The sequence below is a fragment of the Lipotes vexillifer genome, unplaced genomic scaffold, assembly GCF_000442215.2.
Source record: "Lipotes vexillifer unplaced genomic scaffold, Lipotes_vexillifer_v1.1 scaffold1109, whole genome shotgun sequence".
In the NCBI taxonomy this organism is placed as follows: domain Eukaryota; kingdom Metazoa; phylum Chordata; class Mammalia; order Artiodactyla; family Lipotidae; genus Lipotes; species Lipotes vexillifer.
The window spans coordinates 188,226-201,502 of record NW_006791562.1 but is presented as its reverse complement, the minus strand read 5'-3'; the positions used below and the strand labels follow the sequence as shown (position 1 = coordinate 201,502).

Sequence of the window (13,277 nt, the reverse complement as noted above, 5' to 3'; positions counted from 1 at the left end):
GCCATAGCTGTTCAAGACAAATGAAACTAGATCTTCTGACATTATCATCCCTGTTATTCAACAGAATATTATTGCTTTAAGAATCTTCAAGTTTTCTAGTCTTCATTTTACAAATAAGAAAACTGAGGCAGAAGTCCCATGATAGGTTTACTAATAGGCCAGGGATAAAATTTAGATCTCCGTAATTTATCTGGGGCTTAATTCATTAGAATGATACAAGATGCAGTTTGGGAGCAAAAGACTGCATCCTGTTTCTTAGTTCTTACTGTTCTGTTGTTGTTGTTGGTGTGTGTGTGTGGTGTGTGTGTGTGTGTGTGTGTGTGTGTGTGTGTGTGTGTGTTTGGTTGGTTTTGTTTGGCTTTTTACTGCTTATGTTAATGTTGCTTTTGTGTTTGGATTTTCATAGAGAATTCAGACTTCAGATGATAAATATAAAATTTCAGTGTATGTTTAAATTCAGAATTTTCTATAACCCTTAGAAGATTAAAATATAAGTGAATGCTCACTTGAGAACCAAATAATTTTTCAAATAGTGTTTTGGAAAATACATGAAGCTGTGTATCTGTTAAAACACATATGATAAAACTGGTTGGTGCTGTTTTTTCAACTTGAGTGCATATATGTATATCTGGAATTCTCTTAAAATGAAATTGAGTTCCTTCAAATGTTACTTATACTGTCTTCTTAGGAAATTATATGAAAATGTTATCTCACTAATTACTTTTATATTGTTCCCATGAGCACTTACTAAGAGAAATTTTTTAAAGAGAGTTATGTATTTCAATTGATTGCTGCTGTTATTCTTTGGCCAGTGTGAGCCTCTTTAAGTTGGTCCTGTGCCATTTTGACATTCATTAATTACTTTGAAAGCAGTTTAACCACTAGATGTCACTAGAATTCAAGTAACAAAAGATTAACTTGGCACTTAAAATGTTTGACAAAAAGAAATAAAGAAAACAATCCCATTTACAATAGCATCAAAAACAATAAAATACTTAGGAAATTTAACCAAGGAAGTGAAAGATCTATACACTGAAAACTATTAAGGCATTGATGAAAGAAATTGAAGAAAACACAAATAAATGGAAAGATAACCCTTGTACATGAATCAGAAGAATTAATGTTGTTAAGATGTCCATACTATCCAAAGGTATCTATAGATTCAGTGCAATCCCTATCGAGATTCCAAAGGCATTGTTCACAAAAAGAAAAAACAATCCTAAAATTTGTATGGAACCACAAAAGACCCCTAATAGCTAAAGCAATCTTGAGAAAAAAGAACAAGCTGGAGGCATCACATTTCCTGATTTGAAGCTATGTTGCAAAGCTATAGCAATCAAAACAGTACGCTATTGGCATAAAAATAGACACATAGACCAATGGAACAGAATAGAGAGTCCAGAAATAAACCCAGGCATATATGGCCAACTAATATTTGACAAAGGAGCCAAGAATATACAATGGGGAAAGGATAGTCTCTGATAAATCGTGTTGGGAAAACTGGATACCTACATGCAAAAAATGAAACGGACTAACATTGGTACTTTTATTATTAAGCCTTTGGACTTTTGGTATGTTAGATCTGGTTATGGCGAGAAACTGTTTTCAGTTTGATTCTCTCACAATAAAACAGAAACCACTGTTACACAGCTCACTGTTTTACTCTAAAATATTTTGAATAGAATAGATGTCGTTTCCAAGTCACTAAATGATTTTTTTTAAATCTTCTTTTTTACTATAAGCTCATCCTTTCTAATGGTAGCCAATCTTTTTTGTAAAGAAATTAATCTGGTTTTTTCCTATACTTTGTTTTTTGTCAACTCTTTCAAGGTTCAGCCTGGAGAGGGAAACAAAGCCGCTTTCAATGACATGAGGGCCTTATCTGGCGGTGAACGTTCTTTTTCCACAGTTTGCTTCATTCTTTCTCTGTGGTCCATTGCTGAATCTCCTTTCAGATGCCTGGATGAGTTTGATGTCTACATGGTAGTGTTGACTTTTAAATTCTCTAATTTTTTGGTTGTTTGAAATGTATATTTTGAAAGGAAGCAAATTCATTCTTTAGTTTTACCCATAACAGAAAAGATCCTGCTCTGATAGTTTTGTCTGTGATAAGTGATAAGAGAAGAACCAAAGAATTCCAGTTCTCTCCCTTGCTAACATACCACACTGGCAGGGACCCTGTCCTGGATTTGCAGCCTTTTCCCCAGTTTGCTTCCATCTTCCGTTTTTACACATAATTATAAGCAGTTCCCCACATTTGCTTTCCCTGACTCTCGCCACTGTGCTCTCCCTTCCTGCACAGCCACACTTTTCAAAACAGCAGTGTGTGTAACAGGAGGGAGCGAGGACACTGGACTTCGAAGTTAGAACACCGAAGATTGAGACCTACCTCTGTCACCAGTTACCCAGCTGACTTTGGGCAAGATATCTGTCCTCTTTGGGCCTCAGTTTCTTCAACTATAGAATAGATTATTAACCTTTCCTACCTCGTAGGGTTAGAGCGAGGCTCCAGTGAGGTCCTATCTGTAATGTGCTCACTGTGGTGCGGGCGCACAGTAGGGCCTCCCAAATCAGCTGTTAATCATTCTCTTTACTGCTTCATGCCTCCTTCTGTACTAAATCCACTGCAATCTGGGTTTAGACGACAATACTCCAGCAAAGCTTGTTTAGCAAAAATCATAAGAACTTTAATTCGGTGAAGTGTATGGCACCACAGACTGACCTTCCATCTCTTAAACTGTGTCTTCTTACCTCCTCTTCGTTCTCCGTGTGCCAGGCTGCCTCCCCTAACTCGGGTGCCCTTAAATGTTTGAGGTCTTCTTTGTTTTTCATAGTGGTGTTAATTTTCCTGGATATCATGTTCTAGCTACCCCCGGCCCACACACACACAGTCCCACAGGCTGCTGTCTATGTTTGGATCCCTCCCAAAGCTAAGCATCTCATTCTGACATCTCTCTTGTTCTCTGGACCCGTGTGCTCGACTACCTGTGAGACCTCATCTAGTGAACAACCCACATCTCAAACTCAGTGTGTCTGAGTCTGAATTTTTCTCCTCCAAGCCTTCCTTTTCCTGAAATCTTTTCCTTGATTAGCTGCAAATTGCCATTTCCAACCCAACACCTAACTGCAAAACCAGTGATTTAACTGTGATTCTTCTTTCCTCATTACACATGAAGTCTGACCCCTGTCTCTTCTCTTTTCAAGTATCTCCCTGGTCCCCGCCCTCTGCTCCTTCCTGTTACCTCTCCTGTCCTCGCCTCTCGCGTGTTGTCATCACTTCCTGTCCACACTCTCAGACTTTAATCCTGCCCCTTCTCAGTTCCTCCTTCACTGTCTTGCCAGGTTTATATTTCTAAAATAAGTCTAATTGTAGTCACTCACTTGCTTGAAAATCTTTGGTTTAATTCCGAAGGGTGACTTTGAAACCCTTCATGATATAGTAGCCACTGACTTTTTCAGCTGGACTAAGCTGTTTGTGATTTTCCAGACTCTGCACCTCTGCCCGTTGGCTCTTCTTTGTTGTATGTCACACTCTGACTCATCTTTCAGGACTCGGTTCAGATGTCCCCTTTACGTAGCCTCCATGACCACCACCCTGCCAGGCAGGATTAGGGACTTCTCAGAGCTCCCTCAGCACCACCTGACATCAACTCGTGCAATTATTTTTATATTTTATAGTATCTAATATTATATATTATACACATTTTATTATTATATATATTATACTTATATATTTTGCATTCTATTGCAATCCCCGATTTTCATGTCTGAATCACCCACCAAATTTTCAATTTTGAAGTTGTCAACTCGGTTTTAATCATATTTCTAACTCCTAATGCCTAGCCCATAATTAGGATTTAGAAAATGCTTATTTACGAATCAGAATTCATATTTGTAAGTGCTGTATAATCCTTCAGTGGTTTTTTTTTTTTTCTATGCTGTCACTGCTGAAGATTAGTTAGAAATTCCTCTGAGATTTGGCTTCGAAGCTGATTCACAAAATCATAGAAGATGATTGCTCTTCCCATATAATATTTTTGTCCAAAATGCTATTATGTAGACTTATCACCCATCTTATAAGTCAAATTTAATTATGAACAATTTCTTTCTCTTTCAGAAACTTACAGGTTCTTAGTCAGAATGACATTTTGCCTCATTGAAATTATTCAGAAAAATGTACCCAAGTTCTGAGAACCAATCCAGTGGAAGTGAAAAAATATTTCTTGGTGCATTGGCAGCTTTGTTATTAAATGATGGGCTTCCCCAAGGCATTGTTTTGAAAGGACAGTTTTCACTTTGGGCAAGCTCCGGTCACTTCTGTTAACGTTAAGTTAGGTTACTTTAGGGATATGCCTGATGGAAGAATTTATAGAGTAAGAGCCACTGAGCAGTGTAGCTGGGGTGCAGGGCCCCTGTCTGTCTCCAGAGCCAAGGTTCTAAACCGCCACGCCGTACGGTACGGCCACATGCAGTTTCATTTGTCTGTGTTTTCAAATTTCAGGAGTTTTCAAGGGAGGAGAGAGGTACTTTGATTTTTGTTTTTTCTGTTATTTAACTCAGAAAATGTAAGCACACAGTTTAATTCCTGTAGTCAAAACCAGTTATAACCAAACATTTTTTCCCTATACATGGATGTGCTATTTAACTTATTTTAAAGATTCAGTTGAGAAATTAGTCTGTAAATTCAAATTGATTCACATTGTACAAATTGTAGAAGGTGATGGGGACAGAGTTTTTAGAACACCTTAATCATTGAGGGGAAACTTGAGAGACTTAGTAAGTTTGAATCTGTTCACCTTTGATACTGTTCTCCTGAGCAATTAAGTATTACTGTAGAAATTAGATTCACTCTGCAACATCTAGTTGTATCTTTTGACTATTTTCTGATTATTTTAACTGTTAAGTATATTTGAGGCAAGGGGCTGTACTTTGACTATAGGAATTCCTGGAAGACACATGGTATTCAGTTATTTTCCCCTAATAATTTTAGATACTATCTTTGACAGTATGTATGAATTGCTTGGCATCATAGATAAGACAATGGATGATCCTTGGATAAAAATCCAGGGGTTCATAACAACCAGTAGAATGTTCCTTTCACAGGAACATGGTTGACACAGCAGCAACTCTGACTTCTGTCTCTGTTCTCCAGGATATGGTTAACCGGAGAATTGCGATGGATATGATACTCAAGATGGCAGATTCCCAGCGCTTCAGACAGTTTATCCTGCTTACCCCTCAAAGCATGAGGTAACTTTTTAAAACTCTTCTATGAATTATATATATATCAAGTATATAAAAGGGGGTGAGAAATCTTTTATATTCTTAATTTTAAAATGCAAATGCATAAATGACCAGTCAAAAGAAAAATCAACCCCTAAACTAGTTCCAGAGATCGAATGTAGTTTTCCCGTATTAGATATTTAAAATTTTGTTTGTGTTATCTCCCATTAACAGAGGCAATTTAATTGAATATGATTATTGACTTGTTAATATTTCTATTCTGAATCTGCTCTTCTGTGGTTATCATGACCCAACTAATATAAAGTCATTTTAGTAATTCTGCTTCGACCGGAGAAGCAATTCATGCTTTCCCTAGTCTTGATTCTTTTCCTGATGACTTAAAAGTAGCAGTCTTCCTAAATGGAGAACGCTGCTCTGCTGTCAGTCAGCGTTTATTAGGTACCTCCATAGTGTCAGGCTCTGTGTCACTTAAAAGTTGATATTCTTTCTCTAAAGTGGTCACTCGATCGTATGGGGACTCAAGTTTACGACTGGAAATATTCAGGTGACTCCTTCCTGACTAGACAAGAAGAATAAGAGTTAGGGATAGTTGATGCATAAATCTCCTTCATTTTCTTTTTCTTCCAAACCGAAAACCCATGGCACCTAGCAGGAAGTTAATTTTTAAAAATGAAAATTTATTTCCCTATTGCAAGTTATATTTCTCCTAGAATTCCAGATATCAGATATACCCCCCCATTAGCAGCCATTTAGACTTATATTTTCATGAGGTCGTATTAGAATTTTTTTTTTTTTAATGAAAAAATTTTCTTGGAAATTGGAATAATTAATTTTGCCTCCTCTAGTTCACTTCCATCAAGTAAACTGATTAGAATTCTTCGAATGTCTGACCCTGAAAGAGGACAGACTACGTTGCCTTTCCGACCTGTGTCTCAAGGAGAAGAAGAAGACCGGGGTTGATTCACTGTGGCCGTGACTGTGCCACAGCCTCACGTTGAAAGACGTGTAAGGGGAGATGCCCGGGACTATGGGAAATACAATGGAACTGAAGACATTCTGCGGTGGAGACTCACTCATGTATCTGACACAATAAGCCTAGAAGACCGGCCACAGCCCGCAATTTAAAATTATGATTACTTTGCTTTGAGAAAATCAACTTCATAGTACTGGTTTTAAATCTTTTTAAGTCTGTTTGTTTTCCATTTTAACCATCTACTTTTATAGATTCATTTTCAGAAGTTTAAAATTTTGTACATATGTACATGTACATATCTGTTTAGTTTGGGTTCATTTCTATAGTATTTTGTAAGAATTAAAATAAAGATTTGATCACCTGGTTATATTTAGTTCTGCTTTTCCAGAATGTTACATTATTCTCATTGCAGGGGGTGGGGCAGTGCCCAGGCGGGCTGTGAACAGGGACCAGTTTACAATAGATTCATTGTCTGTTTTGTGCTTATTAATGAGGGGGGACCTACACAGGACTGGAGGAACTTTGGTCACAATCCCTGCACAGGTCGTTTTTAACCCTAGAGATACAATTGCAGATTGGGGCGGTAGTTTTAATTATTGTGTTTCATCACATGTAAGATGCTCTCTGTTAAGGCACGTTCTCGGAGCTTTACTAAAGCACTGCCAGTCCTGACACGGTGCCTTTCTCTGAGTCCCTTAACCATCATCCACCCTACTAAGTGTCCAGCCTGTGTCGGAACTGGGTTATGACCTACTGGTGCATCCTGACCTGCAGCGTGACTGCTTGCTTGCTTTAAAGTCCCGCAGTTTGCAGTCCAAAGCGTCTCAAGCTCTGGCTCAGCCGAGAGAGGACACAGGCCAGAGGGACTGTGCAGACCAGGCTGAGGAGAGGGCTGGGGAAATTGGGGCAGAGGACAGGTCCCCCTGGAGCAGAGAAGTAGCTGGGAGCCAAAGGCCCAGCTGCTGATAGGGAGCTGATGTCAGTTATAAGACACACCCTGATTTTAGAGTTGTTAACAAGTGTGCTTCTTAGAATGATAAAATATAGCCTGTTGTAAGCAATGGTATTTATGAACTTTTTTTTAAAGAAAACGTGAGTAGAACTCCTGCTTGCATTCTCCATGTTTGATACTAGGATTAGTGCTAACCTTTTTAGAAAGACGTGGATACCAACAAGAAGAATTCCCTCTATTGCTAGCAATAAATATTTGTGAAATTGAAAGGAAATATTTTAAGAAAAAGACAGTATTTTAAAAGCAGCGACACTTCTGTAGTTAACTGAGAAAAACTGGATTTTGTTTTTGGTGAGGGGAGAGAGTCTAATTTAATCTTAAGTTGAGATCCATTGGTAAATGAGAAGTCCAGAAACTGTGCTTTTCTCATCTAAGAATTCACAGAGAGAGAAAATGTGTGCCGCATGTTTTAAACATCCTCCGCTAACAATACAAAGTCTGATTTTTTTAAAGGTACATTTATAATTCATTTGTATCAAAACTATTTTAACATACATGTGCTTTTTCAAATTAAAAAAATGAAGTAGAGTATACCAAATGCATAAACTTTTATTCGCTACACAATTTCAGTATCTGAATTTTTGTGGTAGGTTTTTAATGTTGTGCTTCTTAATACAGAATGGGCAGTAGAATCCTCAGGTATCCAGGCATCTCTTGTTGAGTTGAAGATTATTGATTGCTTTGGCCTCACAAAGTTTGGGTTTCAACTATCGTAAGTGAAAATATTTTCAATTAATATTCTAATTAATGGTAATATTAATTAGAATAAAAAGAAATTGCTTTTTTGAAATATGTGTAACTTCTAAAAATAAAACTTTAAATTTACCTGTAGTTAAAGTCATCCTTTTGTGAATTGGGGAAGATATTATAATTGACAGAATCAAGCCTCTTCATGAATAGTGACTTGAATACTTCATAGAGATGACTCTTCCACCCCTGGTTTTATCAGCAGGGCAGGTATGACTGAACTGAGTCGTGAAGTCCTGGGAAACAAAGAAGAAATGCTTCCTTGGACTTTTAAATCCTACCTTCTCATAACTTTGGGTTAGACATGATTAAAATCGTTTTTAAAAATGACGAATGTGGGGCTTCCCTGGTGGCGTAGTGGTTGAGAGTCCGCCTGCTGATGCAGGGGACGCGGGTTCGTGCCCCGGTCCGGGAAGGTCCCACATGCCGCGGAGCGGCTGGGCCCGTGAGCCGTGGCCGCTGAGCCTGTGCGTCCGGAGCCTGTGCTCCACAACGGGAGAGGCCACAACAGTGAGAGGCCCGCGTACCACAAAAAAAAAAAAAAAAAAAGGCACCAGGGAGTGGGAGGAAGGGAGAAGGGAAAATTTGGAAAATACTTCAGAAGAATGCAATGCCTGAATCTGTAGTGTCGATGATCAGTGTGAGTAACAATATTACTTAAATGTTGGTTTATTAAAACCAATCACATTTGTCTTTTTTTTTTGCGGTACGCGGGCCTCGCACTGTTGTGGCCTCTCCCGTTGCGGAGCACAGACTCCGGATGCGCAGGCTCAGCGGCCACGGCTCACGGGCCCAGCCGCTCCGCGGCATAGTGGGATCTTCCCAGACCGGGCACGAACCCGTGTGCCCTGCATCGGCAGGTGGACTCTCAGCCACTGCGCCACCAGGCAAGCCCCCTGGTGTCTTTCTGCATGTCTTCAAAGTGTCTGGGCTGTTGATATATGGAGACCAAAATGCTTCAATTCTGCATAAGAAACTATTGCCTGGGCCTCACAAACTGGATCAGAATTGTTGCTGACTATGATGAAAACCAAGTGATCCAGAGTGTCTGATTAAAAGTTTCCCTGAATGCGAATTAGACGTAGTAAAAATTATTACAAATTATGTCCTGAGTCAATTTTCTGGTTAGATTTTTGACTTGTTTATTCGTCTGCTTAGAGGCCTATACTTTGCATAACTAAGATTTTCAGAAGAATTGGTTTGAAACCTAGAGTTCTAAAAGTTTAAAGTTATTGATATTTCATAAGTTGAACTAAATGCCTGTGGACTTGAAGGTATATCAAAATATTTTTCATATATCTTTGAAGAGTTTTGTTCTTTAAAGAGTGAATATAAATTAGTTGTTTCTTTGAGTCAGCAAATGAAATTTTCTTAATTTTATATAATACTGATACCTAGCCTATTTCACTTTGGCTATGACATCTGGATAGAATCCATAGATACTAAAGCGGCCTGAGAATACTCACTAATCATCAAGCTTAAGGGGCCTTTTGCTGCCTACGTTTTCTTCAGCTTAAGGATATAGATATTAATTCATTAACATGAGTAAGTTCCTGCCATGTGCTAAGGACTATTTTAAGCACTGGGAATCCGGCTGTAATACGAAATCTGCCCTCATGGAACTTAAAGTCTAGTTAGAGAAACATAATACCATGTATTTTGTCAGATTATGGTAATTGCTATGAATAATAATAAAGCAGGATAAGGAGTTGAGAGTGGAAGGGAGTGGTATTTTGGATGAAGTGTTCAGGAAAAACTTTGTAGAAGGTAATGTTTAAGCAGAGGCTTGACACAAGCGAGAGAAGAGCCATGGAAAGATGTAGGGTTGACAGTTCCAGGCAGAAGAAGTGAGTGCAAAGGCCTTAAGGTGAGAATGAAGTTCACGTCCAAAAATCTCAAGACCAGAGCTTAGTGAGCACAGGGAATGAGGTTCAGAGGCAAAGAAGTAAGATGGTTTCAGGTCCTAGGCAGGTTTTGAGACCTGGTCTGGTAAGCGTTTTCAAAGAATCCCTCTGGCTGCTGTGTGAATAGGTTAGGATTAGAGTTGGGCAAACATGGAAAGAGCAAAAGCAATCTGGAGGCTTCAGTGATCCAGGTCAGAGGTCATGGAGACTTGGACCAGAGTGGTCGAGATAGAAGTGTTCAGACTCGAAGTCCAGGGGCAGTGAGACTTGCTGATGAGAATACAGTTGACCCTTGAACAACACAGAGGTATGGGGCAGTCGAAAATCCGAGTTTAATTTATAGTTGGCCCTCCATACACGCGGTTCCTCCGGTCTCCCTTGCGCATCTGTGGATGGGGTGGCACTGTAATATTTACTGTTGAAAAAAATCCGCCTACGAGTGCGCCCACACAGTTTGAATCTGTACTGTTCAAGGGTCAGCTGTACTGCGGAGCTGTGAGAGGAATCAAGGATCATTGGCCTGGGGTCTGGGGCCTGAAAAACCACACGAGTGGTGGTGTCATTCACAGAGCTAGGGAAGGTGCGGGGCGGCTGTGGAGGGGAGTGACGGACGGCTGGTGGGGAGACGCACAGCAGCTCTGATCTGAGCAGGCAGCGTTTGAGACAGCCATTTAGTTAATCGGGTATTTGATGGGTAACTTTACGTTGGTAAATGTAAGAACCTGAGAAACAGTAACATAAGGTAAGAGTCTAGAGGTCTATATTTCGCCTGCATAATGCTGGGAAGAACCCAAATTGCATGCCCCAAATATTTGGGAAACTGAATTGCTTACACAAAAGGACCTAAGGGAACAGTGTGTCATTTTATTTAGAAGCTCTAGTTGACTGTCATTTTCTCACTAAACCCCTACACATCTGGTGCGGTAAGGCTCTCTGAAGACGTCTATTTAGGCGTGTGTTTTACTTCCTGACACGGTTTCCAACGGTGTGGAGGAAATCAGCATCTGGCCTCTTTAAGAAAGTGGTTGATGTTATTCATCTAGAGACCGTGATCCTGAATGAGGGAACTACAGGGAAAAGGAAGCCTTAAAGCAGTACGATTCCCCTTTAAAAACAGTTTAGAGTTATTTAAGAAATAAAAAAGAGGAAATATGTAAACTTATGTCTTCTAAACGCAGAAAGAGTTCAGGTTAGAATAAAAGTAAGACATTTGGGGGCATTTTCCTTTCAGAACAGCAGCAGGTGTTAAAGAGCCATTAACATGGTAACCAAAATAGTAGCTGAGTATAAGCTGGAACTGATAGAACCCAGGCCCACTTGAATGATGAGAGGATGCCCACAGCTGGTCCTTTCTGAAGGGACCACAGGCTGGGAGGGACACTGTGGTTCTTGAGGATGCTCGTTGCTGAGTGTGTGTGTGTGTGTGTGTGTGTGTGTGTGTGTGTGTGTGTGTGTGTGTTTAAATGGAACTCAGTTACAGAAGTTGTGTTAAACACGCCCTTCAGTTCATGGCTCACCTTCATCTCTGGTTGCCTCGGAGCAGGTGAATGCATTTTGTATGTGGAAGAGATGTGAATTGTGGCTACAGGGCAGACTGTGGCTGATTGTTTTCCAGAGAGGGTGGGAACATCTCTCCTGTTCTTCTAGAAACTTGTAACCTATCAAGACATAGAGTTTAATTTCCTTCTTGACTATGAATAGGTTTGTGACTGTGTTGTAACCCATAGAATGCTGGAGAAGTGTTACTTCATGACTATTGAGGCTATAGGGCAGGAAAGAATAGGAAACTTCCAGTTTCTTAGCAGGAATACTTGTGCTGGAGACCTGAACCATCAGGCAAGTAGTATGGCTGCTCTGAAGCCTCCATGCTGCGAGGAAGAACAAACTAGCCCATGTGGAAAAGCCCTGAGGCCCTCTCAACTCCCAGTTGCTCCAGGCACCTGTTGCAGCTCAAGCTTCCATGTGACTGCAACTGCACGAGACACCCCCAGCTAGAATCATCCAGGTGGACCTTCTCAAATTCCCAACCCACAGAAGCTATGAGGAATAATAAAATGATTGCTTCTATTTTAAGCCATCACATTTTGGGGATAAGATGTTATGATGCACACCCTGGAAATAATTCTAGTGTGATATTTGCTTTTATTTTATGTGCCTTTTGTGTACTTTTGTGAGAATGTCTTTTTCATTTATATATATTATATGGTGCAATAGATTTTATTGTTTCTTTTTTCCCCTTTCAGCCTTGTAAAAACATGTGCTTGTTGCTGTGTGTACATCAGTTTCCAGCTGAAGCCTAGTATGCCACAGGGTGCATGCACCACGTCTTACCTAGTCCTCTAGTCATGAACCACTAGGTTGCCTCCAGCCCCCACTCCAGAAACAGAGCTGTCACGGACATCCTGGGACAAGTCCCCATATATCCTCCTGTGAGAGCTTCTTGGGGCAACAAACCCAGGAGTGGAAATGCTGGGTCAGAGGACATTATGTACACTTATTCTAACCAATACTGCTGGACTGCTGTCAGGACCCTGCCCCAGTCGACACTAGCAGAGCAGAGAGAACTAAAACAAGCACAAAACAAGATGTTTGTTTGCTGGCCCAATTTCTACATTTTACTTATTTATTTACCAGTGAGTCTGCTGAAGGGTTTGTTTTTCATAAGTGCCCCATGTGGCTCATTTCCTTCACTTGGGTCTTCCATTATTGTCACCTAACCAGCCTGTAGGAAATAGCCACTGCTGCATCCCATCACTCTCCCTCCTTCTTTATTTGCTGTGCTTTTCTTCATAGTTCTTACAGTTAGACATTTGTGTGTGTGTGTGTGTGTGTGTGTGTGTGTGTGTATCGTCTATTGTCTGTCACCTCCCATACGAGTAGTGTTGGGTGCACAGAGGGTAATCAGTGAAAATTTGCTATGAATTCATTGCCTAGAGCTTGACTTAACCAAATGCCTTTCCAAGGAGTCTCCCCAGCTCCTCAACCCACCCCGCCCTCAGCCAGAGGAGAGCATATTGGGAGGCACAGAACATCTCTCCCTGCCTCTACCTTGGACTCACCAAGCACAGGGGTTAAGGGCACCAGGACATCCTACTGGCACTTGGGACTGTTCTCTCTGCGGGCGGAAGTTTGTTTCTGTCGGGGTTTCGGGTACTGTCGATGCCCTGAATGTTTGTGGGGAGGTTTGCTGGCTCCCAGTTTCTTGCTGAATGGATGAATGGAATCATCAGGCCCTGGTCTGTGGTCTCATTTAATGCTCCAAAGACAGACAAAGGAGGAGTATTTAGAAAAAAAGGCGCTCCATAAAAAGTGAATAATTTAGCACTGTACTGTCTGATACAATAACTACTGGCTACACATGGCAAATTAAATTTAAATTAATTGATAAAATGAAAAA

General features: G+C 40.3%; 1 protein-coding gene across 1 annotated transcript in view; it reads left to right on the top strand.

The window, feature by feature from the left end:
* The window catches only part of SMC6 (structural maintenance of chromosomes 6), a 72,929-nt gene extending 66,725 nt beyond the window's left edge, over window positions 1-6,204 (top strand). The window contains exons 25-27 of the mRNA XM_007464460.1: window positions 1,831-1,983; window positions 5,153-5,250; window positions 6,090-6,204. Coding sequence (XP_007464522.1) covers window positions 1,831-1,983; window positions 5,153-5,250; window positions 6,090-6,204 — 366 coding nt within the window. The remainder of the gene's footprint in view (window positions 1-1,830; window positions 1,984-5,152; window positions 5,251-6,089) is intronic.
* Window positions 6,205-13,277: the final 7,073 nt, after the last annotated feature.